Source organism: Mus caroli, unplaced genomic scaffold (genome assembly GCF_978045245.1).
Source record: "Mus caroli unplaced genomic scaffold, Mus_caroli_1 scaffold_1, whole genome shotgun sequence".
NCBI lineage: Eukaryota > Metazoa > Chordata > Mammalia > Rodentia > Muridae > Mus > Mus caroli.
Window position 1 is genome coordinate 59469377 of NW_028227256.1, and position 27511 is coordinate 59496887.

At 43.3% G+C, this 27511-nt stretch overlaps 1 protein-coding gene across 2 annotated transcripts in view; it reads left to right on the top strand.

Moving 5' to 3' along the window:
- Pard3b (par-3 family cell polarity regulator beta) overlaps positions 1 to 27511 on the top strand; it is a 1032172-nt gene that overhangs the window by 965380 nt on the left and 39281 nt on the right. For both annotated transcript variants that reach the window (XM_021162850.3, XM_085837816.1), the window contains one exon: positions 10650 to 10729. In XM_021162850.3, coding sequence (XP_021018509.1) covers positions 10650 to 10729 — 80 coding nt within the window. The remainder of the gene's footprint in view (positions 1 to 10649; positions 10730 to 27511) is intronic.

A 27511-nucleotide genomic window follows, 5' to 3' on the forward strand; every position in this document is an offset into this window, starting at 1 on the left:
CCCATCACAGGATACTGGGAAATGAAACAGCTAGAAATAGGTAATCCACATTAAAGATCCGAGAAATAATTATAAATAAAGTTAAGTAAATAAATGCTATTCACTAGTATGTACCTAGACTGTTTGAACACTGCCAAATCCCTACACTCTGTGCCCTTGGGGAACACAGTACAGGTGATCAGCGGGTTTCTTAAGAAATGCTTTTCTTCATTCCCCTCCCCTACCCCCCAACCCCCGATCTGTTCATCAGACTTTTGTCCTTTCTACTGTGAATTGACATTTCAGCCAAGTGTTTCAATATCTGCATTTGTAGGCAGACAGATGGGGGAAAGGAAATGAGAAATAGTGTCTGGCTCTTTAATTAAAGACACAGAGCCAGAATTTGCTCTTAAAGCTTATTGGCAAGGCACTTATATGGTCATGTACACACACACACACACACACACACACACACACACACAGAGGCATGCACACGTGCATCAGAGAGATGGAGCCAAATTTGTAAAATTGTATCCACAATCATGGTTTCTATGGTAACTATATCTTATGCCCAGACACAAACAGAGCTGGCAGGAGATGTCTGAATTTATTTTCTGCAAAGACAATCATAACAGAGATAGTTCAGGTTATGAAGGTGCCATGACCCAGGGTACATACAGCTAGTACATGGAGAGTGCTAGCATAAGATTTCATGCTTAAATCACAGTAAATAGTTTATGGTTTCATAATACAGAACAGATTACAGATTATGTGGCTCTCTTTGTCACTCAGCTATAAAATCATAACCACCTATGCACAATTCCTGTGTAATGAGGTGTGCACGAGAAGGTATATATGGAAACTCCATGCTACAGAACTTTCCCAAACGTAAGTGGATCCAAGCTAGCAGAGACTTCAAGAATTTCTGTTTTAACTTGCACTATTTGCAAGGAAAGAAAGGAAATGTGGGCACAGGATGGTTAAAAGCTTGCTCCAGTGTTATTTTTAAGATAGATTATTTGCTGTATTTTCTAGGCTAGCAGATGTTCTGTGCTAGTCTATAAGCTGAGTACCCAGTTATTTGACAAAATTACTGAAATCAAATTAGAGAAAACAAACACTTCAAAAATAATGCTTTGAACAAGTGTGCGTATTCCTCTCTGGATAACATCTTTGTGAGTGTGTAGATCAGATGTAATATACTTCCCATTGCAAAGGAGAAACAACTAAACAACCTATTTTGGTTAGCTGATTTTTGTTTAGAGTATTGCACTTAGTTTTCTCTGAATGTGTAGCATTTTAGCAAAGTGGCATTAAGCTAGAAAATGCTCAAAGCCAAGTTTATGATGTTTTCCAAGTTTTCCTGATGCTGGTGCCTGTAAACATCTTCTAGCCAGATCTGTAACTACATAAGAGCCACAGAATGGCACGAAATGTGTGACACTGCTCAGCTCTGTTTGTCACAGAACCAGCTTGAAATGAAAGGCGTATTTCCTTAAATAACATCTGAATTTCTGTACTCCGCATCTTAATCGTAGGATGTGTCTAGTGGTGGGAAACTCATTTTTTTGGTAATGGATCTAAGTAAGGCATCTTTGTAAATGAGGATGTTATATATAGGCGAATAGGCTACATTACAACTTCTCACAGCCTTTCCATCACCATGGCTTTTAAATTCGCTTAAGAAAATTGGCTTATGAAGCATCAATTACAATCCTGACAAAAGTGCATCCTAACCTGCAGGGCCTGGGATGCATTGTAAACTTCAAACCATCTCCACTTCTCATCATCAAACATTTGCAGAAAACCCTGTGTGGTTTATTCCTTTGCTTTTAATAAATTACTTAAGAAAATATTAGTGAAAGTGTTCTGTTTCCTCTCCAACACTAATCTGCAAATGGGGAGATGGGCAGATCCAATGGCCTCTTTAGGATATTGCTCAGTGAAATTGCTGATTCTAGCAATGTTGGGCCAGAAATACGTATGAACTGAAGGAACCTAGAATGTAAGCAGCAAATGCCTCGCTTTTGTCGAGAAGAGGCTAATAGCTTTTTTTTTTTTTAAACAAGGCTCTTAATGCTCCAGCCTGCAGCAGGCATTGAGTGAATGAAACTTGGAGATCTCCCGTGGACTAAAAGCCTCTTGCTTCGGCCTTCCTCCCAGGCCCTGTCATAGGCTTGTTCTAGGCTGACCTAATCCTGCTAGCGAGAACTACCACCTGCCCATGCACCAACAGATGCACACTTCATGTTTGAGTAAGCTCCCGAAAGTTTCACTACCTGGGCTGGATCAGCCAAAGAAAGATAAATGTGCCCTCATCCAGACATGAGCTCTAACAGTACACTGTTGTGTGAAAGGCTAGGTTTCTGTTATGGCTTAAATCAAGATTGTTCTTATCAGGCTTATATTTAGGCCACTATATTAAAACATGCACACACACACACACACACACACCATTACATGATCTCAAGTAAGATAAAGTGCTTAAAGAATTAATTGGATCAAAGCCACTGACCTTATTTGTGTGTGTGTGCGATGAGGGAAATTTCCTTATAAGGAGTTCTTCAAGCAGGAATATTTCTGAGTCTTGTTAAGCAAAGAGCAAACTGAGAAATGAGTTTATAAATGCCTGTGCCTGTTTTCTGTCCCCTCACTCCTTCCTCAAGTGGCCTCACTTCCTGAGGACTTAAGAACATCTTAAACTTGGCGTCTCCTTGGCAGGCCTCCTCTCTGTGTTATTTCCTACCCTCCAGTACAGCCATTTCCAAGAATATTTGTGCCCAGTACACTAATCTATGGCACTACTGCTTCTAATTGTGATGTTAAAAACTGATCAACTTACAGGAGTAGATTAGACAAATTATGATTTATCTGTATAATTCAATAATATATAGCCATTAAAATTCACATTTCTGAGATGCATTCAGTAGCACAGAAAAAGGCCAATAATAAAGTCAGGAAAATTTTTTATGTAGCATTAAGTTTTATGTATATATTTAGAAATGTAAACAGAGGTCATCTTTGAGCAATTTTTCATAATAATAAATTAAGGAGAAAAAATTAAGTCTATTTTTTAAATAATGAAATGCAAATTTATTCCCATCATTTCCATTAACCGACCATTTGTCTTAAGTGTACTTTTCTCAGTAGTCAGTGTATTACCCTACTTAGGACATGGTAACAGATGCTTTTGTACTCGAAGGAATTAATCCTGTGTTAAGAGGAGGATAGGATGAGCCGGGGCAGCAGGCATTGGTAGTTTGTTGGAACTACAGGAATTTTCAGCGTCTGGAATCTTTTCCCTGTAAATCCACCCAAGGCTCTCAATAAAGCCAATTTCACACCAACTCCAAAATCTATGTTCTTAGACCCTCTGCTGGTTACTGTCAAAGTGCAAGAACAATGTCCACTCTAGTTAAACAGGAATAACTTTTGCATTTTAGTAACAGGCTTACAGTACCATAAGGAATGTATGAGGACAAGTCCTTGTGTGCATTTTTAGGAGAGAGTTCCGAAGCTCTGCTTCAGTACAGAGCACCCAAAGGGAGCTGCTCCCACAGGGAGCTTTAGGTTCTAGGGAGTCGTCTGAGTCAGAAGACACCATCATTAGGAAGCTGCTAGCACCAGGCCCCCCTCTGCTGTTTCCAACTCCAAAGCCAACCATGAACAAGTACAGCCTATCCCGAAACTAGCTCTGCTATGTCTCCTAAAGATGTCCAAGGCAAGTCCAGCATACCTGAAGGAATTCTTACCAGAATAAACAGTGAGGGGTAGCTGCTGTTTTCATTGCATTCTTTAGATGCCATGCTCTGTGTTAAATCCCTGACTGTGAGGAGGAAATTCTAAGAAAGATTGTGTGTGTGTGTGTGTGTGTGTGTGTTGCTTTTATCACTCTGGGCTCTTAGTTAAAGGGAGAACTGACTAAAACAAACCACCACCACATGTGTATCATGTGTATAATGTGTATCATGCGTATCATGTGTATCACTATCTTACTGAAGCTACTAACAACGTACGTGTTTGGAAGTTCTTTTGGACTTTGATTTGTTTTGAGGCAGGATCTCATACTGTATCCTGACTAATGGGAAGCTCATTCCATAGTCCAGGCTGGCCTCAAGCTCGGGGTAATCCTTCAGCCTCTGCCTCCAGAATGTTTCCTGAATGCTCTTGACACTGCTGGCTTCTCCTGTCTTGATCAGTGTGGCAGGGCTGTGTGTCAGCGTTGAGGTGTGGAGAGTGGTATGGGTATATATGTGCACCTGTGTGAGCACACGTGTACTTGTCTCTGTGTGTGCCAGTGTAGAGGCCGAAGAAGACCAGCAATCAGGCTCCTCAATAGCTCTCCATCTTATGTTTAAGGCAGGGTCTCTTGCTGAACCTGGTACTCACCAATGGACTAGACTGGCTATTAAGCAAGACCTGGGGATCCTCCTGTTTGTTTCCCTTGTGCCTGGATTATAGGCCCACACTGCTTGCTGGGCTATTTATATGAATATTGGACATCAGATTCTGGTCCTCATAGTTGCAGTGCAAATATTTTACCAAATGAGCTATCTCCACAGCCCTTTATCTCTTGGTTTCTATGACATCACTCTCTACTAGTTCCCTTCCGGAACTGCTAATTCTGGTTCAGCTTCATTCGCCTACCCCATAATGACTGCTTCCAAGACTATTGTGGATAGTCTTCTCTTTTCTTATTGCATATCCTTTCCTCCTGTTCTTGCATTATGGACATTATTTTCTAAGACTTCAGGCACCTGAGATACTACATATTTCTTATTTCTACATCTTTAGACATCTCTTCTAAGTTGCAAGCCTTTATGTTCAATGGTCTATTAGGCCTTTCCCTAATGTCAAATGTCTCAAATGTCTTGGTATGTCTAAATGTTCTCATCTCCCAAAATCTCAAACTTTTCTTGTCCTTTTATTATATTTGATAAAATTTGCCAAGCCAGCTTTTTGCTAAACTTACAGACTTGGGCATTTGCCCAGACAGAACCTTCTTGAAGCTACAGTCAGTCCTATGTATCCACCTTCTTAACTTCCATATATAACTTGTTTCAACCTTTGGGAAATCCCCTAGTTTAGACCCTTATCATCCTTGATTCAGATGGATACTGGGAACCCCCCAATTGTAACATGAAGAATCACAGGAACTACAGAGCTCCTTGGAGATAATACAGGAGAATATCTACATGACCTAAGATTTAGTAGTGACATTTTAGTAATAACACCAAAAGCACAACCCAGCGAAAGACATAATCTGTAAGCTGGGCTCTGTTAAAAAGAAAAACTTCTAATCTGAGAAAGTCTCTATTGAGACAATGGATGGATAAGCCACAGGCAGTAGAAAATATCTGCAAAAGACACATCCGATAAAAAAATGTTATGGGAAATCAACAAGCAAATTAGTAAAATGCAGCAATACAGAATGAACAATTTAAAGTGATCCAAAGATGTTAACAGACATCTCACTAAAGACACACGGGTGGCAAACAAGTATAAGACACCATAAGTCATTGGGAATGTGCAAATTAAAATGGGATACTTCTGCCTTCCTGTTAGAATGGTCAAAGTCTGGAACTCAATGCCAAAATGCTACTGCAAAAGAAGAGAACAATAGCTATCATTCGGAGTGTAAGCACATGATGGCGCAGCCATGTGAGAAGGCAGTTTGGCAGCTTCTTGTAGAACTAAACATAGTCTTAACCATATGATCCAGCAATTGCCCTCCTCAGTATTTACCAAAGGGTGTTAAAACTTCCGTCCATACAGAAACCGGCACACAAATGTTTACAGCAGCTTTGTTCATAATTGGCGAAACTTGGAAGCAACCTAGAAGCCTTTCTGTAGATGAAGGGATAAACAGTGATACACCCAGAAAGAGAGAGATTATTCAGTGCTAAAACAAAATGAGCTATCAAGCTGCAACAACAACGGGGATGGGGGGCTTTAAAAAAACCCTTAAGTGCATATTACCAAGTGAAATAAGCCAATCTGAAAAGGCTACATCATGTATGATTCCAACTATATGACATTCTGGAAGTTAGAACCATGAAGGCAAAAAAGATCACTGGCTCCCCTGGGAACGGTGAACTTTTAATTTGCATATTCCCAGTGACATATGATGTCATATGCTTGTTGTCAGGAAAGATGGATGAACAGCAGAGCACAGAGGAGCCAAAGGCATTCTAACAGGAAAGCAGTTGTGTGCCATTTTAGTTTGACTGGGAAGGCTGATACATGGCCTGTGCTTATCCAAACCCACACAGCATACAACAGAGAATCCTGGCAAAAACCATGGAGTAAGGGTGGTCATAGTATACCCTTGTGGTTGGGGAGTTCTGATAATGGGAGAAGTTCATGATATTATGAGCAAGGCTGTAGGAGAAATCTCTGTCCTATCATCCTGTTTGACGTAAACCCAAATTTTTTCTGTAAGGACTCATTTAAGCTAGAGAGATGGCTCAGTGGTTAAGAGCACTGATTGCTCTTCCAGAGGTCCTGAGTTCAATTCTCAGCAACCACATGGTGGCTCACAACCATCTGTAATAAGATCTGATGCCCTCTTCTGATGAGTCTGAAGAGGGCTACTGTGTACTCATATACATTAAATAAATAAATCCTTTTTGCAAAAAGACTCATTTAAAAGCATTGCAGGGAAGAGCGGCTGGGGAGATGGTTCAGTTTGTAATTGCTACACAAGTAGCAGGATTAGAGTTTGGATCCTTTGCATTTAGGAGAATGTCAAACAGGGATGACACATCCAATCTCAGAACCCTGTAGGCAGACACAGAGGACCCCCAAAGGGAACTGCCCAGATAGACTAACTAAATTAATTCTCTCAGTGTTCAGACCAGAGACATGCCTCAATTGTAAGGTGTGGAACAGTGGAAGAAGACATTCCCCATCACTCTCTGTGCTCAACATGCATATTTCTGCACATGCACCAGTCAGTACACACATGTGCACCCACCCACACACACACACACACACACACACAGCATTCCAAGAGCCAGGGAGATGACTCAGTAAGCACCTCCAAGAGTCCAAATACAACTCCCAGAACCCATGTGAAAGAACCCAGGTATGACACACACTTGGCCCAGAGACAGCAAAGGCAGAGATAGAAGACTCTCTGAAGATCATTTGCCAGCCTATAGTCTACTTGGTAAGGTCCAGACATTTAATAGAGACCCTACTTAAAGAAAAGGGGGAGGGGTGGCAGCAGGATATCACACACATTCCACAAACCACTCCAGTACAGTACCAACAGCTGTAGTAGCAGATTTGGGAGTTTGTTGCTAGTAAAGGGTACACTATTTTTTTTTTATGCTGTTTCTGCCTTACCCAAATTTTGACATCTCTAAAATCTGTACTGCTGCTGCTGCCTATCCTTTCTATTTGGGATGCCTCCTATTGCTCCTCCTTCATTCTTGTCCCCCAGAAAAACTCCTCATTCATATTCAATTGCAGATGAAGCATCAACAGGCATCTGAAGCTGTCTTCAACTCTCCCAGGTGCTGCCTCCTTCCCCAGACTTCCATTCTAGCATGATGTCATCGAGGCATAATTGTTTACAGGTCTGCCTCCTCAAGAGCAAAGGGGCTGCATTTCTTCATCACTTGGAATACAATGGCTCATGTGTGTTATAATACAGGAGGTGCTGGGTGATTGCTAACTGCATGACTGCCTTGCGAAGAGCTGTAGTGTCAGTAGAGAGGCACATAGAGAGATGCCCAATTGGTGAGGAACAGAATAATCGAAGAGCTGTAGTGTCAGTAGAGAGGCACATAGAGAGATGCCCAATTGGTGAGGAACAGAATAATCTTTGATGTGCAAACATCCTGCCTGTCTTGAAATCGGGCCCAAAGTCTGCCTCCTTCATGGGACTTTTCTTAACACCTTCAGTTTCAATCTGTGCTACAAATGGTAGCATCCTGATGGTACTCCACCAGACATTTTCACTACATTCCTAATGCTTGTTTTCCCAACAGGACAGGAAGATCCTTGAGGATAACATTTGTGCCACATTTCCTTGAGTCGAACATGCTTGTTAGATAGCTCCCCAGACCAGCAACAAGCAAGGGGTAGTACTCCCTTAGTCACCACAATATAGACCGATAACCGCATAAGTCCAGCTGTTTTATGGTTTTATTGCTGTGAAGAGACACCATGACCAACAATTCTTATAAAGGAAAACTAGGTCTGGCTTACAGTTTTGGAGGTTTAATTCATTATCATCATAGCAGGAAGAGTGGTAACATGAAGGGAGGCATGGTACTAGAAACACCAAGAGTTCTACATCTTGACTGGAAGGCAGCCAGGACAAGACTGTCTTCTAAGCAGATAGAAGGAGGGTCTCAAAACCCACCACAACAGTGACCCAAGTCCCCCAACAAGGTACTCCAACAAGGCCACACTTTCTAGTAGTGACACTCCCTAGGCTAAGCATATTCAAACCACTATACCAGCCTAACTCTGAACGGCTATGCTAAAAGTATTAACTTGTAGCTTTAAGGCTAAGCGACAGTGGTGATTTGTGAATGTCTTGAGCCATGCTAAGTTTCATAAGCATGGTGTTTCCCCAACATTCATCATTAATATTTTTCAACCCAATACTAATATTAACATGAATCCTTCCTTTAAAAAACACTGAAAAGTAAACAAACCAGTTTTGGTTGTGGTAGTGTAGACCTGGAATCCAAGCATCCAGGAGGTTCATGAGTTCAAAGCCAGCCTAGGCTACATAGTGAGACCTATCTCAAGCACAAAACAAAACCCATAGACAGGAGTAGCTAGGGCTCATCTTTCTGTTTTTCACTTATTTTTCTTTGCCGTTTACACATGCATACCCGTCTTTCCCCATCCTTGTCCCTGGTCTCTCAGGAAACTCAATAGTGCTGAGCATTTGATCTCTTATTTGCAGAACTTTAGTGGGGGTGTTTTAAGAAAGGAGGAAGAAGGGAGAGAGAAAAGAAGGAAGGAAGGGAGGAAAGAAAAGAGGGAAGGAGGAAGGGAGAGAAGAAGGGAGGGGAGGGAGGAACAAAGGAAAAGAAAGACAAGAAAAAGAAGAGGAAGAATGTGGAATAATGAGGGGGTCATATTACCAGGGATACCAAGGGAAATGGGGAGTGCTTACAATTGTACACATATTAAAGAAAAAGAACATTACCACTTCCATTCCATGTGTTGCTGAAATACAGGTTCGCGGAACAGGCACTGAAAGGCCTCACACAATAACTAGATAGCAGAAATCCAGCAGTGCATGTACGTACACAAACACACAACCCAAGATGGGAAGTCAGAGATGCATAGAGATAGTTCTAAGACTCCTGGTAAGCAGGAAATGGTTTCAGTTGTCAAGTACTAGTTAGAAAAGTTTCTTTTACTGACTTTCACACTGTTGTTTCCTGGTTTCTGGAAAACTCCCCTCCTCTCTACCCAAGTATCATAGTAGAAGGTTGCCTTTTCCAGGTCCATGATATAAAGGCCACCCAACATAAAAGGAAGCATATAAGTGGCCCACAACAGCATGGGTACTGATATGAGTAAAATACCAGCCAGCAGGCAAGTGCTATTGTGTATCCCCATGCCTATTGTGTATCTATCCTGCTGACTAGTGTGATGGATACAGAAGGATCAGGTGGAAGACCTTGGTGTTTGGCAATCCAATACACTATGGGGCACCTACTGGATGGAGTCACTTCAGGAACTCAGAGGCTGAGGGGAAATGGTCCCAGAGAGGTGAAGAGGAAAACATAGGAAGGGACCAAGCCTACAAAGACCAACGCTATCTAGACAACTAGTCATAGCTTCCAAGTAGTTGCTCATAAGGGACAGAACGAGATGAAGTTTGGGATACCAGGGAGGGCTCTATAGGTGCTGTGCAGTAGATATATAGTTCTACTATAAATCAATCCTTTAGTACAGAATGGCTCACAGCCAAGGAGAGAAAAGGCTCTTGCTACCAAGTCTGACTACCTGTGATCAGTTGCTGGAATCCAGGATGGAAGCAGAGTGGACCCCTGCAATTTGTCCCCCAACCTCTGTATATGCAGCAGTCCTGGTGAAGATACACAACACATACATACAATAAATGTGTTTGCTTGTTTAACTTAAACAGAGCCGAGAGGAGTCTCTGACAACACAATGATCGAATGTGATGTGGCTTCTGAGATAAGGTCCTGAGGACAGAAAGAACCTTCAGCAAAAATATGAATAACCTGTGAGCTTTAGTTAACAGTAATGTACCAGTACTGATTCATTAATAAACGTACCATCCTAAAATAAGAGGACAGTAGCTAGCAACCTAAGCATAGGGTATTTGGGAACTCACTCTACCATTGGCTCAGTTTGTCTATAATTTTAAATCTGCCCGAAAAACTAACAGGAATTTTGCAAAGAAGAGAACATGCCATGTAGAATATTCCTGGCAACAGAAAGAGGAAGGAGTTGACCCTTTTTGAAAGAAGGGACTGTTGTAGAACGCCGTGTTTGTAGCTTGATCATCAGTGCCTGTAGCAATGCCGAGTGCTTGCTTGCTCTCCCCAGGTTGAAATTTTGGCAGGCGCCTGCAACATTTGTGCACTGATTATAATTTTGGGATGCATTGTCAGTAACCAGGGTATATAATGGATCTTCAACTCTAATTACTTTTCTCTCCACAGGTGTCTGGAAAGGGTCCAGATGGGAGCGCACACAACCTCCGCTTTGAGGGGATGGAGCGGCAGTACGCATCCTTACCCAGGTAGGATATAGAGGGGTCTCCCATCCCCAGATCACCCACAGATGAAGCCTTTAGGGATGTCTGTGTGAACTAGAAATCTGGCTTTGAGATGGGGAATATGGTTTAGTTTTGCCTTACTCCGTCTGCTGTGGCCCTGCTGCCATCTTCCCAAGTGTGCTAATAATTGAAACACTTGTGGGTTGTTTTTTAAGGGGAGAAAAGAGTATATCATTGCAATTGAACATGTCAGCAAGAATATTGGCTGCTGAATGGAAATCCTAAGCCATTGCTATAAAAATGGTATTGAACATCTTGCACCAAGCTTAGAGACAATAAAATAGTAAATCCTGTGTCCTAGAAGTTTCTGAGAGAAAGGGCGGCTGGGCCTTAACCTTGGAGCTTCAGGTGTGTGTTATAAAGAAGGAGAGAAAGTTGAGCCTGGGAGGTGATTTTAGAATCTGACTGTGTCCTTGAGGCAATAAGCAAATATTTCTAAGAAGCACAGACAAGTAGGGGAGGATAGAAAGAACACTCCGTGGGAAAAGTTAGTTCAGCCAAACTGACCTAACTTGATCCCCTTAGGCTGTAAGGAGACACCCCCTGAAAAAGGAGATACAATTCGCAAAGGTTGGGGCTGTTACCTGAGAGGTTCGGAGTCCAGTCTTTTTAGTCTGCAATCAGTAGCACATGACAAAGAGGAGACCTTTCCAAGGTTACTTACAGCCAGCCTCCCTGGGAGTCTGATAAACTGAGAGTGTGAGAACTAGCATGTTTCAAAACAAACAAAGAGAGGCAAATGCCAGCCACCAGCCCGAAGTACCTGAGTGCCACCTCAGAAAGGGCAACGGAGGAGGCTTCACGGTCATCCGATGAGCTGCCGAGCCACTGACTCGGAGACACAGTTGCTTGTTGAGTGGTCTGTGGGCTCTACTGGGGGTGACAACCATAATGTCCTGAATTTTCTATCAACCACAGCCTAGGTGACCACCTGCTCTTAGAAAAGGTATGTTAGGGCTGGACAGATGGCTTGCCACACAAGCATCAAGCATGAGGAGTGGAGTTCAGATCCTCCCGGACCCAGGTAAACGGCAAGCAGATGTGGTGTCCCACCTGAAATTCCTGCTCTCCTAAGGCAAGGAATCCCTGAAGCACAGCAGGCTAAGAAATACTCTGGGTTCAATGCACTCCTAAGGAAATGATCCCTGGACCAAACTGGCTAGCTAGACTAGCTGTAACTGCAAGCTCTGGATTCTACTGAGATACTGGCTTCAACGAGTAAGATAGTTCAAGGAAGAAAGACTCCTGATGTCAGCTCTAGGATTCCACCAGAACATGCACAGATGTCAGATGTACAGGTCCCCATACAAGACCACACACCACACACGTGCACACACATGCACACATGCACACACAAGCAGCTCATGTACACATAAAAAAAATCAAGTGTTGATTTTAAAAAACAGTAAAACCTTAAACTTAGCAAGGCACCATTTTTTAACGTTTTCCCTGGTATGATACAGGAAGTGTATACTTTAAAAGCTCTGATGCAGCTGTATTTTATATATCTCCCTGTTTCCTTTATATGTTATCATAGAAGGGATTTTCTCCCTTCTCCCACCCCTCCCATCTATGATTAGTTTCCTGCCCCTCTTTTTTTTCCCCTGGCTTAGCATTTTGTTTTCATTTTGAAAAATGGAGTCATTTCCAAACTTCATTTGAAATACAAGGTTTCCGGCTTTCACCGGTGAAGTATATGGAAATTGCGGTTAAGGCACAGAAAGAAGTAGATTCTTAAGGGAAATGGGGAAGGGAGGGGAAAAAATCATTTTAATGCCTTCCTGGCCAGCTTGCATCCTGAGTTTAAGAACTGGTCTCTCTCTCTCTCTCTCTCTCTCTCTCTCTCTCTCTCTCTCTCAAAAACACAGAAATAACATTTAAAGTTCTGTAAATCTCCCTCATTTATTAATTCCCCTGTTCTAGTGTTCAGCTACTGTGTAGAGAGGGCCCTGAGGAAATGGAATGGTAGACGTAGCCTGCTCTGTCCTTGGATCCTGTCTGGTAAGGCGGGCAAGCAGTAGGCCTTTTCTGCTGACAACGAAATGCTCAGAGTAGTAGTAAAGGCCTCTAGGTTTCTATTCCTGTTTAATTTCCCTACTTGGCCCTGAAAAGCCCAATCATGGCTGGCTGCAAACAGGTCTGTTTGGGGATAAACACGGCTGAAGGAGTTTCCTGACAAAGACAGTGTGTGGATGTGTCTGTGGCTCAGGCGCTCGGCACAATGTTTGAACTGCAAAACCCTGGCAACTCAGAGACATCACCAGTGCAGCTGAAAGAGAAGCATCTTAGACAGAAAATAATGCTGGCCCCAAGTCCCTTCCCAGACTCAGTGGTAGGAACGATTAGCTGCTCTGTGGTCAGACCTCCATGGCTGCCTTCTAGACAGAAGCTGCCATGACAGAGCTGAGACAGGTGTGTGAGGATACTTACGCACCAAGATCTTAGTGCAGAATGGACATACCAGTTTCTAGCTTGGGATCCGAAAAGAAAACACAGAGCTCCTTCTCAGACTCTGTGTGTCCCCAACCTGGAGTCTGTGTTTGCCTAGTGAGAAACGGGTGCTGAGACACGTACCTGGCTGGCCTATGAGGTGTGCAGATCCAGTCCTGAGGAGAGCCGGCGAAACTGACCTGGTTTTCAACATTCCCACCTAGGCTTGATCCTGTCCTCTTAACTGAATCATACAAGACCCCTCTTTATTACAAAGGCAGGGAGAGTTTAAATATTTTTGGAATTAAAATTTTAGTTAAAGCTAGGACTAGGTTTATCTACAGAAAATCACTGGCCATCCTTCCAGAGCATTTGACCCGCCACTGGCTGACTTGGCTTCTAGGTTGTTCATTGAGATGTCAGAAGAGGGTCTACGGCAAAATCAGTAACCTTGACTTACATGTCAAATTTGGAAGCCTGGATAGAAAATGTATCCTCATCTAGGGGCTCATTCTTAAGCTTTTGGGGAACTCCATCATCTTTAAGGCAAGCCCAAGCAGGCGGCTGTCAAACTAAATGACACTACACAAAAATAAAACAGAGCCCTGGCTAGTGCAGGCAAAGACAGTTCCTAGCACTGGGTAGTTAGGAGCCTGCCTGAGGCTAAAGGCTAAGCAATGTTAAGTGCTATTGTTAAGCAATGTTAAATCTTCTGCCTCCAAATGAAAAACAGAGACAAAGTTCGTAGCTGTGATGAAAGGATGGACCATTTAGAGACTGCTGTATCCAGGGATCCATCCCATAATCAGCTTCTAAACGCTGACACCATTGCATACACTAGCAAGATTTTGCTGAAAGGACCCAAATATAGCTGTCTCTTGTGAGATGATGCCGGGGTCTAGCAAACACAGGAGTGGATGTTCACAGTCAGCTATTGGATGTATCACAGGGCTCCCAATGGAGAAGCTAGAGAAAGTACCCAAGGAGCTAAAGGGATCTGCAACCCTATTGTTGGAACAACATAATGTACTAACCAGAACCCTGGAGCTCTTGTCTCTAGCTGCATATGTATCGAAAGATGGCCTAGTCGGCCATCAATGGAAAGAGAGGCCCATTGGACTTGCAAACTTTATATGCCCCAATATAGGGGAATGCCAGGGCCAAAAGAATGGGAATGGGTGGGTAGGGAAGTGGGGGGCGCTATGGGGGACTTTTGGGATAGTATTGGAAATGTAATTGAGGAAAATATGTAATAAAAAAAAAAAAGAAAAAAAAAGAAAATGACTTTATTTCTTTTCTCCTGAGGCTGGTGGTTCTGGAAAGCCTGGTGGCTTGTAATACAACCCCATTAGCAAGCCCCAGGCCTTGACTGGGGCCAGTCTTACCAGTCTGTGGAGCCCCCAATTTTCGTTGGTAGTAAACAATGAAATCAGCATCCCTTTAGTCTGGCCTGACACAAATTATTACTCACCTACTCTGCAGAGAGTGGCTGTTTTCTGGGCTGTTCTAATAAGAGAATACCAAGACACACACTTTCACTAAGGGCCTCTTTTCAATTCCAGCCTACCATCCCTTTCCAATTCTCCCAGGTCCTTCAGCTGTGGGCTCTCTGTTCAGCCATCTCTCGAGCCTACATCATTCACCTGACCCAATCCTGGCCCCCCCTGGGATCCCATTATCCTGTTCTCTACAGATGGCTCAGTGCATCAGCACCTGATGTTGCTCTTCCAGGTCTGTAATCAAGTGTGAGGTCCTAAGGAATGAGCAATACAGCAAGACACGCAGCATCACATCTGTGGTCCTCTGCGCATGGAAGGTGGCTGGAGAAACTCATAAAACCCCCTTTATCATTTCCATTCCAAACTTCACATTAGGCAGCACCAGCTGGGCCCCTGCTGCTGGCCAGCATTCCTCTTACCCATGTGATCTGCTCCCTGGACTCTCCCACAGTAGATGTTCAGACCCTGTTCTACCAAGAGGACTAAACATTCCTAAGCAAGGTCTCTAGAGATGACCTCATTTCCTTTCTGTCAGGACCCTGAGGCATCTGACATTAGCCCTGAACTTCTGCTCCCCACAGCTCAGCCTGCTGTCTTCTCCAACACACACACACATACACACACACTTCCCAGAGGGAACAGAGGAGGTCTAAGCTTTGGAGCTGGGCCATAGGCTCAGCTTAGTCACTTACCACCTGTGTGGCCTTGGCCAGCGATCCAATTGTTCCAGGCTCTGCTTCCTCATCTGCAAATTGGGGGTGACATAAGGTTCTCCATCTAGGGGTGGCAGTGTAAGGATCAAATGCATGACACTAATGTAATCAGTGAACAGTCTAACATATTTGAGGGATTTTTTTTCTGTTCATTTTTATTTGACCCATGGGAATGAGATTTTTCCTTCCTATAATGAAGTAAGTTCATTCTCACTGGTGTCTCTGAGACCTGAGAGCCCAGACTTTTCTTTTCTGGGCCACATCTCTTTAAGCAGAACCCTCTTTGGGCTTTCTTCTCCTTGTCTATGACAGTAAATGCAGAGACTCACCTGCACAGCTTCCATCCTGTGGAAAATGCACATCAATATGCTGAGAGTCCTAATGCAGAAAGTGTAGGCTGACCCCTGGGAAGGTCCAGGAATCCAGAAAATAGAAAGCAAGATAACACAGCAAACAAACTACTATGATTTGAGCAGTAAGCTGTGCTGACGGGCAGTGCAGGGGCCAGAGGTTCCTTTAGCAAGGGAATCCATATAACAGATACACGGTGTTGATTTGATCTAAGCAAGAGGACAGGGCCTCTTTCTAGGAAGACATAAGTACTGGCCTAGAATCCTACCCAGGGTAGAAGACTAAGCATGCTACTCTAGCTACTGTAGCAGACAATAGGAAAGCAGTGCCCCTTTCCCTCCTGAGAGGAACCCCATACATGTTGCCTAAACCTGGACACTGTTGGCTCAGGACAAGGGTGGCAAACATGCCTTAGGGCAGATAGCTAGGGAGGACAGGGTTATCTCCACATACTTGACTTTGGTCCTCAACCTACAAACGTTGGCTCTATTTCTACAGGTTTCTGACCATGACCGCCTGATTCTATTACAGCTGTTTCATTGGTATAAATTCTCTCCTATATCTTGAAGGATTCATTTTTCATCATTTTAATGAAGAATCCAATGGAATGGGTCACCTCCATGCCTCTCTCTTGATGAGACCCCAATCACAACTATCTGCTTCTCATACCCATCTTTTCAGTTCAGGGACACCTCAGAGTCCCCAGACCAAATATAAGCCCCCTTCCTCCTCCCCGCTCCCTTCCCTTTATCTTCGATGCGGTTTGTTTCTCACCTCCTCTGTACCACTCTAAACACTTTGAATTACCTTGTTTGTCGATGTGTTCTGCCCTCGTTGGTCTAGAATTCCCAGAAGGCAGAAACTGTGCCTCATACTACTCTTCACACCCATCACTACATGCAGGACCACGCGTCCAGTGGGCATTTCCTACACTGGGATAAAGATGAGCATACATTTGTTTTCATTCAAGTAATTTAGGAGAGAGAAATTCTCCAGAGCTTTCTTGACAGTCTGTCTTAAGACTGTTTTCCAATATAGTAAAGATTTCTCCATGAGAACATCTCTTTTCCCTGGAATCAATACAAGTCCAGACTTCTAAACAGTTAACCCTTTAGAGCATTCACTACATGGCAGGCACCTCTGCTTGCACTTTGCATGTATTGACTGACTTACTCCTCGAAATACCCCCTTGACTCAATAGCAGCCCTGTTCTTCTGCTCAAGGGCAAAGGTTCTGTGTTAAGGAAAGTAAATTGCCTGAGTTTAAAAGGGAAGTGACAAAGCTGGGACTTGAACCCATGCCACGTACCTACCAGATGATGGAGTTAACCACTGCAGCTCAATTTTCCTGGCCACGAGTCAGATCCACACACTGAAGTTACAGTACTCCCTTATATTATTTTATCATCTGTTTCCCTTCCTAGCTAAACTGTAAGTGCCTTTGAGGACAGGGACTGTGTCTTATTCATCTTTGTATATGACACAGAACATTACTAATATTCAGGTTAAGTAATGCCTTTCAACCATCTCTGTACTGCTGTCATAAAATCAATTCCTTCCCCCTTCCCGCGGGCCCTTCATTTGAAATATGAACAGTTTAATGTGTAATTGCTAGATGAACATTAAGCAATATACTTTGCCTACCAAAAAGAGAATCCTGTTTTGTTAGAACACTCCTGAGACTGGAAAAGCAATGTCTGCAAATTGGTACTTTGGTTCTTCAAGATTAAGAATAATAACTTCTCAAAAGGAAAAAGATTATATAAAACCTTTTGGCAGAACATTGTGTAGAGAGCTGTTAGAGAGAAAAGGAACCCTTTTCCCCCACCAGTGAATGACTGCTCCAGCCACATTTGGCTTTTGGTCCTGATGTTGCACTAGCCCTTACAACATACGTTATTTGTAAGAAATGTACATCTCTGAACATCTCACGCAGCCTTCAGCTCGGTTGTGTGATGAGGAGCAACAAACTAGAGCTGACTTTGGATCCAGCAGGCAACTTTAGAATGGGGGAACAGCTTCTGCTTTCTTCCTGGGGACCCAAAAATAAATTCACTTCTAAGTATGTACACAATGTTTTCAGATTGGATATGATTATATTCCAATCAGAAGAACCCTCCATAAAAGCATATTCCACTGTCTATTCCAGTCAGTTGGTTTGGTTGATTTCGGCTTTCTTGCCTGTTTGCCTTTGTCTATACTCAGAAAGACCCTGATCCCACCAGGGTCATGACTCTCTGTGGAGGACTCTGTTCACTGTGATCTACCCCAGCAGCATTTTATCTAGGCAGCCTCTAGGTCCCTCCCTGTCATTTCCTTCCATGCTGAAAGGCTCTCTTTACAGGTTCCTTTGACTTCTCCAGTTGGCTTCTGCTCTGCTCGCTGCTATTGAACTCTCATTGCCAAGCTGATATCTCTATACCTATACGTATACCTACACCTAAACACACACACACACACACACACACATACACACACACACACACACTGAGACAGAGAGAGAGAGAGAGAGAGAGAGAGAGAGATCACTTGCTGTATAGATTGTGTTGTCATTCAGGTTCTACAAGGATTTTCCATCAGAGCCACACTAAGGGTCTTCAGCTGAAGATAATCCAGCTCAATGATTCAATTAAAACTTGATCAACCAGAATATCAGGTGCATGTGTGAGGTAAGGTTGTTCATCTGGGTCTCCAAGCTACCTGACTGACTACTCTCTGCCATGTGCCAGCTTGTCAGGTAACATGCTGTATGGACAGGTATGCTGTTCCTAGCAGTTATGACAGTAGGTAGAATGCTCTACCAGATACTGAGGCCCATTCAGCTAAAACACTACTTCCCTGAAAGCCTTAATCAGACACTGTGAATCATGGCTTCTCTTGACACCTTTCTCATGGGGCAACTTTAGCTGAAGAAATTCCTCACCGCCAGTGGCCTGCCTGATGATGATTGCCTCTGCTGCTCCGCGGTCGGTGTGAATGCTCAGACACTGCAAAAAAACCTGCCTTGATGGAATCACACCCATCTGCCTTTGACAGAGTTTAAGGTCTTTAGAAAATCACTGCCATTTTACCCCCCCCCCCAGTGTGAGCTCTCGCATCCTTTCTCCCCAAGTTCACTGGTTTGAAGATCTGGTCCCTGGTCTCCCGTCCCTAGTGGAGCAAATGGCCTGTTTAAATGACCCCTGACACTTCCTCAATTTTAATGCTTGGGACAAAAATGATGAATTAGCAGCACTTTAATTCTTTTCAAGATGACTATGTGCCCAATGTCAACTCAAACTTCCTGAAAATGCAAAAAGCCCCAGCTTGGAATGTCGCTTTAAGATGCCAAACAGCCGAGATCAAGGGTTAATGCTACCGCCATATCATTTTTATGTCACTTAGTTCCTCAGATAAAAGTCCATTTTAATCAAACTTTTCATCATTTCCTCATAGGCAATATATCCTTGGTGCCAGTTAGAGTATTTGATATTAATTATTCAGTCGAAGGCCTCCATTATGAGTTTAGTTCGAATATTTGTGATTTAAAACATGTTAAGACCCATTACAGTACTGATGTCCCCAAAGTAATTTTAACTGAATCTTGATGGGCCATATATTAAATCCCATACTTTCTTTTTTTTTTTTTAACTTTTTCTCTCATTCTCCATAGCAAATTCTAAACTGTTGCATATTTGTTGGCTACGTACTTTTTTTAGGGGAAGAGTATATGCCTGCAAATTCAAGAGTGCCAAATCTGACATTACCTTGGACTAGAAATATGCTAAGCTTGGTACGCTGACTTCCATGTTTTCCCTCTTGTGTATATTTAAAGGAGTGTTAGCATTTACTTCCCACTTCTCCAGCCAAAAAGTAAAGAAGGGAGTTTTGTGCCTAGGCATCTGCTTAATTTAGACTGCTGCTCTCTCGTTTTTCATAGTCCTCGGTAAGTCTTGATGTTTTCCTATTTTATTACCATCCCACCATCCGCCTCCAGAAGCCCATTGCCCTGGAACTGTGGTGGTGAGTTCTTTACAGTTCTGCGCTGTTATGTTCAGTGTGTGTACTCTCACTCTGCCCCCATTTCCTTCCAGGCAGTTATATACTGCCAGCTGTTTGCTACTGTCCCTTGGCTTGGGTCCCTGGGTTTGCCTTATACAGGCATCCCTGTATTAACTTACTGCATGCAGGCCACGAATTCATCCTGATGCAAATGTTTTTGCTGTCTGTACCTTTTAGTTATTTTAGATAACACAACATCACTACAACATGTAAGCATATTGGGTAAAACATTTGTGCCTCACCAAATATGTGAGTGTATTGTATTACTCTAGAGGAATCATTAACAGTAAAAACCACTAGGTATTTTTTCCTCTTTATATACCAATATCCACATGAAACTATTTCAAAGATCCCATATCTATTCTTGAGCAAGTCAATGGGATTTAGAAAGAAACCAAATCACAATCAACTGAAGGAATGGGAGAGCAGGTATATAAAATGCTTCAGAGCCAAGTGGTTCATCTGTGTACTTTCCCATGCATGATCTTATTTTCCCATGCATGATCTTACTTTCCCATGCATGATCTTACCGTTGTCTCCAGGTAGTTGGCTATTAGTTGTCAGTATGCTCTGTTAGTTAATAATTACAAAGTCTTCTCCAAAATGACAAAAGCTCACATTGCTGTTCCACCTATAGGGTTGCAGACTCCTTCAGCTCCTTGGGTACTTTCTCTAGCTCCTCCATTGGAGGCCCTGTGTTCCGTCCTATAGATGACTGTGAGCATCTACTTCTGTGTTTCCCAGGTACTGGCATAGCCTCATACGAGACAGCTAGTACCCCAGAGCTCGTGTCTCTAGCTGCATATGTAGCAGAAGATGTCCTAGTCGGTCATCACTGGGAAGAGAGGCCTCTCGGTATTGCAAACTTTATATGCCCCAGGACAGGGGAATGCCAGGGCCAAGAAGCAGGAGTGCGTGCGTAGGGGAGCAGGGTCGGGGGAGGGTATATGGAACTTTTGGGATAGCACTTGAAATTTGAAATGTATATAAAGAAAATATCTAATAAAAATGTGAAAAAATGGCAAAAGCAGGACCAGAATCCAAACTCAGCCCTATTTTCCAGGCCTTCTTAATTCTTCTTCCTATACCACTAACTGGAGTCTCAGTTGGTTTGAACATCATGCCTTCTTTTTTCTGGAGTATAGCTTGCTTATAGAATAGAAGATATCTTAGGTCTTTTTAAAGAGCACACTCATGAGTTGGGGTGCAGCTAAAACACTTGAGGCCATGAGTTCAATCCACAGCAGAGTCCCCTGCATCAAATACATATCATTCACTTTTGCAGCTTTCCAAAGAAAATGGAAAAATGCTGAAACCTGCAGGCTATCAAAAACTAACAAAAGAAAATAGTAGAGAATGTATAAGGAAAAAGGGACTTTTAGATCCTGAATGACATAACTTTCAATATTATATCCCTATGCTGAGCTTCCCCAAGGAAAACCAACTCAACCACACTTTCTTTATTAACCATTAAATTGTCCCTATTGGGAGCAGATAGTGGGATCTGGGTGGCTCTGGCTGTACAGAACCTAAGTGCTGAGGACTGGGTTCCCAGACCCCAGACTTCACTTTTAACACTCTTCTATATTGGGACTTGTAATGGAATATGAGAGACAGAGCCAGTATTTGATGAATATCTATTATTTCCTAATTCTAATTCTAATGTGGGAATGCTTTAAACAATGTCTCCATCCATTTCTTGTAAGATCCTGATGTTTGGATGAATAGAAATATACTTAAGGATGCAAAGCAATACAGTCAATATTGTGGGTCATTCTGCTTCTTTCTGCCTCTGAAAGGTCAGGTCTCTGCACTGTGTCAAGGTATCTTGTTCTAGCCTCCCTGAGAACAGTTTGGAGAGACACATACCATAACCATTCACAATGAGACAGCCCTCCTGGTAGGGAACCTGCCCTAAACTAGCACAATATGCAACTTGGAGACAATAACAGGAACAGGTCCTTGGTAGACAGTCAAGATTACTACAAAAATATGCCATGAACCATGGAGCCCCCTTAGCATGTGATTGAATACCAACCTCTTCCTGCTGAATTACCTTTGAAACAGTGCACTTTTTAAAGACTGGGTTTGTGTTATGCAAAGTAGTTTAAAGTATGTGAAATCAGTTGGTTCTCCTTCAGTAACTCTTGTAGCCAAGGAGAGAATTCTTAATCCTTTTAGGGTATGGTTCTGGCAGATCCTTGAGGGACCATGGATGAGATGCAAGTACCAGATCACTGTGGAAGGTTTGCTTCAACTGACTCTGCTTCTTCAAATCCAGGAGAGGGGGGATTGGCAGTGGATTATCATGGCAGTGCCACACAAGCCCATCTGTGCCCTTGTTCTCATGTGGCACAGGCCCCACGACCTCAGTCATTATACTGAGAACACCTTGGTCCAACTCCATCATTTCCAGCAAAGGCAAACATTTGTAGTACAAATGGGAAAGGGGCTGTTACCAAAAGAGCAGCTTCCAGAATGTGCTCTGGCCTATATTCCAAGTCTTCAATTAAGCCTAGACAGAAGTGGCTGGGGCTTGTCCCAGCAGAGCATTGTCCTGCACCACAATTAGTACAACTGACCCTTGTGGTTGAATGCAGAATGACATGTTAAGTAGGTGGGAACCTGGCAATTCTCATTGGCCATGCTCCACCAACAGGACGCATTGAGGCATCATTAGTCCCCTTCTAAACTGGCCGATGCTTGGAAGTAGACAGGGTGGTGACTGCTCAGATAAGGTTTCTGCCTGCTAATTGCCTGCATGTAGAGGAGGCAAATGCAGACCCACATCCAGAAATGATAGTGTCTGACAGCCTGGTTTTTACAAGAAACTAGAAGGAACTATAATTGTTCTAGCGGGAGTTTAAGATGGAAAACAAGCGGGTTGAGCTATTTTGAGAAGGCATTTACTGAAGTGAAGTTCTTTTCCCGGAAACATTCATGTAAATCCAGAATGGCGTTTGTATCCAGCTTCTCCAACATTTCCATTCATATGTTGGTGCCTTTGGTGATCTTAATGATCTAGACCATATGACAATCAGTTATAGTACTTCTACCTCAAAATCAGGTCCATATATAAGACAGAACTTATAGCCAACATATTTTACGAGTAACTTCCGGATGTGCTGCCTGTACTGGGGCCAAGGCAGTGTGAGGACTGCCTGCTGTGGTTCAGTTTCAGACAAGTCACTTATGTTAACACTCTCAGCAGCTTGGATTCCTCAGTCCTTGTGATAGCTCCTTTCATATCTAATTAACAACAATAGTAACAATAATCGCCACAGAAAGTGGGCTACATGGAACTATCTCCACAGCTTTATCAGCCAAAATAGATGAGCTAGGAACGGTGTCGACCTCACATTATTCCATCATTCAACAGCTGTCATGGACTATTTGCTAAGTTCAGTATGCCCTGGAAGCCCCCAGAGGACCACAGTCAAACCGGAAGGACATGGTTCTGTCCCGTAGCACTCATGTTCAAATGGAGAAGAAAGTAACTATAATAAGAAAGCTTAAAATATCACTACTATAACTAACTATAAATAAGAAAGCATAAAATAGCACTACTCTGCCCAGTACACAAACAAACAAACAAACAAACAAAAGACAGACATTATTCAAAAAATGAAACATAAATTTGGACCAAATTAAGGGAGGGAATTAGAAATGAGTTATGTTCTGAAGGAGGTTAAGGAGAAGAAATAGAACACAGTAGGCCATGATGGCATGTTCTATGGCCTTGTGGAAGAAGAAGGCTTGACAAACAGACTGAGAGAAAGCTATGTGTTTGGAATAGAGGTGGTGAGAAGTAAGCAGGAGGGGCAGAAGTCAGATCATGTCTGGACAAGTGAATGCTGCTTATATTTACTCAAAGATTACTGAGAAGACTCAGGTGAGTTTCAAGTAGCCAGAGGATGGAGTGGTACATTGCTTTGAAACCTTGTCTAGCTGCAGGGTGAGCATGGCTTTGAGCAATCCGGAGAGGATGCAGGGCAGTTGGAAGGGATTTAGAGCCAGCCCTTCAGGGGAGATGCTGGTGGTACATAAGGGTGGAGGTGCTGATAGCAGAACTGCAGGAGGGTGTGGGGAGACTGACAGCGCAGGATGATGGATCACATGTGGGCGTGGTGGGATAAGTGCATCCAGGTGTCAACAAAAAATCTAGACATACTGCTGGAAGGTAGTACCACACCTCAAGATGGAAGACACTAAGAGAGGATAAGGATGTGGGAAGATCCTGAGTGTAGGCCGGTGGATTTAAAGGGTCTTTCATCTTTTCCTATGATGGAGAGAGGGCTTCTTCACATACATAGGAAGTGAAGTAGCTGACCAAGGCCACTATGCAATGTATATTTATGAAGTCTGAATAATGTCCCCAGGGCATACCAGGGAAGAATGATATGATGAAGAGCAGAACTCATACTCAGAATGCAGAAAAAGAGTCAGGAAGAGGGTGTAGATCCCAGAGGCCTGGGCACCAGCCTGTGGCTATGACATGTCGTCACTGTTTATGTGGACAGAAAGGCTCATATATCACTGTCTCTATAATTTCATTCTGGAAATAATATTTTTCTCAAGTAGGAAGAATTGATGACTTAATGTCATCTGGCATTCTGTGACTGAGCATCGTCCTGACCCCATATAGCCTAAGCATGGGGGTCAGAAGGAAGAGTGGCAATTATTTGGCTATCTGCACTGTGCTTATAGAATTGAAGGTCCTTTTTCTGAAGAGCTGTGTACTGAAGTGTGCGTGGGTGAAGAGGCACAAGTGCTCAATTCACTCTTAAGTGGTTCAGAAAATAGTGTTATATCTATAGACTAAATATGCATCTTCAAGTGTATATACAAAGAGGGGAAGGAGGAGGATGGGGAAGAACTGGAATTGAATGGAGGGAAAGAATACATTATAGAGTTAGTGGGGCAAAATGGAAGTGGTGGGCTTGGATAAAGGATGCAGAGATCCTGTCCTACCATAACAGCGGTAGCAAAGTGTAGGCATTCTCAATAGTTTCCAGAATCCATTCACAAGTGTCTGTAGTAGATGTGAGTGCTGAGATAAGGGAGGGGCATAGCCCTCAGTGCTAAGTAGCTCTAAGCTGCTACAGTGAGCAAGCCTTAGATCCCAGAGTCAGCAGTGGTCTGATGTCTGATGGTCTCCCACGAGGGAAAACACATAGTTACAAAGTAGCTCCAGGCTGTCCTGATACCTCCAAGCTTATTTCTGAGCTCCCTATGGACTGGTGGTATCCTGAGTGGCAGCCAGTGGGGGCAATCCTGGGTGAAAGCATTACTGAGTTCACTTCATTTCACTCAAGGAAACAATTCATTGGAAGGATGTAAGGTCTTTGTCAAGTTCATTTTCTACTGAGTGCATGCCCAGGACATCACTGAAATGGACCTGCACCTCTGAGATGCTCCTGAGATTGCAGGGAGCCTGGAATGTGGAAGTTGACTTTAAGGTACTTAATTCAGACACGCCCATGAATGAAGGATCATGGTTTAAATCTCTTTGGGGACAGTACTTAGCATTGTGGTTATAAGAGCCAGTAACGTTTTGCATCGATTTCGGTTGACATCTGTGCTACAGTAAAGATGGTAGGTGGGCTGAGTGGCTATAAATGCACATGAGCATATAACACAAGACCTAAGTTCTAGCCCCAGAAACCACATTAAAAGCCAGATATTGCATTATATCTGTACAAAGGAGGCAGGGGCAGAAAGATTCATGGGGCTTGCTGGCCAGCCAGTCATCCTACCCAAACTCCAGATGCCAAAAAGAGCCCTTTATCCTAGAAAGCAAGACAGAAAACTCCTAACAGTGCAGTTGTCTTCTGGACACCTCTGTTCTCTCTCTCTCTCTCTCTCTCTCTCTCTCTCTCTCTCTCTCTCTCTCTCTCTCTCTCTCTGTGTGTGTGTGTGTGTGTGTGTGTGTGTGTGTGTGTGTCTGTCACTCTCTCTCTCTCTCTCACACACACACACACACACACACACACACACACGGACTTGACCAAATGCAGGGTTTATCTATGGCCTGGGTCCAGATTCTACAGTCTCTCTTCAGTATCAGTTGTTCTGTGACCCATGTTATTGTATCCAGGAAGACTGATTTATGGAAATCAGTCACAACCAGTTCAGTTAAGATGCTTGATCTCATCCTAGAACAGAAGTATATGTCATAAGTCAAGCAGGCTACAAGAGAAAGTCCTAATGCGTAATTGCCTGGTCAAAGAATGTGAATGTTTTTCAAGTCACTCATATATATTGCTAGATTGACCTTGAAAAAGGTTGTGCCAAATCCATGAGTCCTCTACCAGTACTGATTACAAGTCACCTGTTAGAGGCTGTCAAGCCACGCATAGTGGTCTACACCTTTAATCCTAGCACTCTTGAGGCTGGCGAATCTCTGTGAGTTTGAGGCTAGCCTGTTTTTCATGGTGAGTTCCAGGACAGCTAAAGCTACATAGTTAGACCCTGTCTTTAAAAAAAAAAAAGTAAATAAACTTTTGTCAATTTAGTAGGTTAAATGTAGCAATTATGAAAACAAACTATTTTCATTTGTAGTTTCTTTACCACAGTGAGATTGAATTTTTTTTCCAAGACAGGATTTCTTCCTTAAGGCAGCTCTTCCCCCTTGACCTTCTTCTGGTGGCTCTAACTCTTGGCATCATGAGCATGTGGACTTGGGGAACTGACAGGCATCCCCTATATCTTCTGCAGGATGCAGTCCTGTGGTGCTCAGCTCCAGTTCATACTGACTCGAAATGTACTCCTTAGACACAGCATTTCTAGCACTGGAGGATGCACTACAGTAGTCACAGTTACGGTTTTGGATTGTGTCATGTTCTGGAGTCTACTGATATACCAGTTTGTGGAGGATAAGGCGAAGTCAGGGGCCGGGGTGGGTGGGCTGAGGGGGGTCCACAGTCCATAAGGGGAAAGCAGAGTCCAGGACCAACAGGATTCTATCCTTTTATAACCAGTTAGGAGTGAGTGTGGAGTGCTGGAAGGGCTGGAGAAGAAAAAAGGCCTTCTTGGGAATCTTCATGTTAAGGCTCCGTTTAGGGGAAGACCTTTTCTGTGGCCATCTTTAATGAGCCACCTCTCTGAGATGATCTTAGTTTGTTCATATTTCTTTATTGGGGGTGGATGTAAACCAGGGATTATATAATTATATAATTTTGAGGAAAGGCATGAGAATACCCAGAGAGGGAAGGTCATTGGCTAAAGGCTAAGGCTATTGAGATGCCTCATTAGCATGAAGAGGCAGTCCAGGTGCCTACAATGACAGACTGCCAGTGGTCATCTTAGCTGAGGGTGGTGGTTATATGCTCCATAGCAGGCAGGGAGGCAGGGAGGCAGGGAGGCAGGGAGGCAGGGAGGCAGGGAGGCAGGGAGGCAGGGAGGCAGGGAGGAAGCAGCCCCACTCTTGCCATCTCAAATTTCTTCGATTCCCAGCGTTTGAGCGTGCTCCACTTCACCAGTCCCATGCCCATCTGGTGGCACGATCCACATGGCCTACATTGAATGAATGCATTTGTTAAATGTATAGCAAACCAAAGTAAAAAAATTAAATAAATGCAAAGGAGAGAGGGAGGGAGGGAGGGAGGGATGAACAGAGAGGAAGGAACGGAAGTGGAGATGGAGAGATGGAAGGAGACAGAGAGGGAGGGATAGTAAAACATCAAATTGGGTATCAACTAGGGAAGTTGAGGC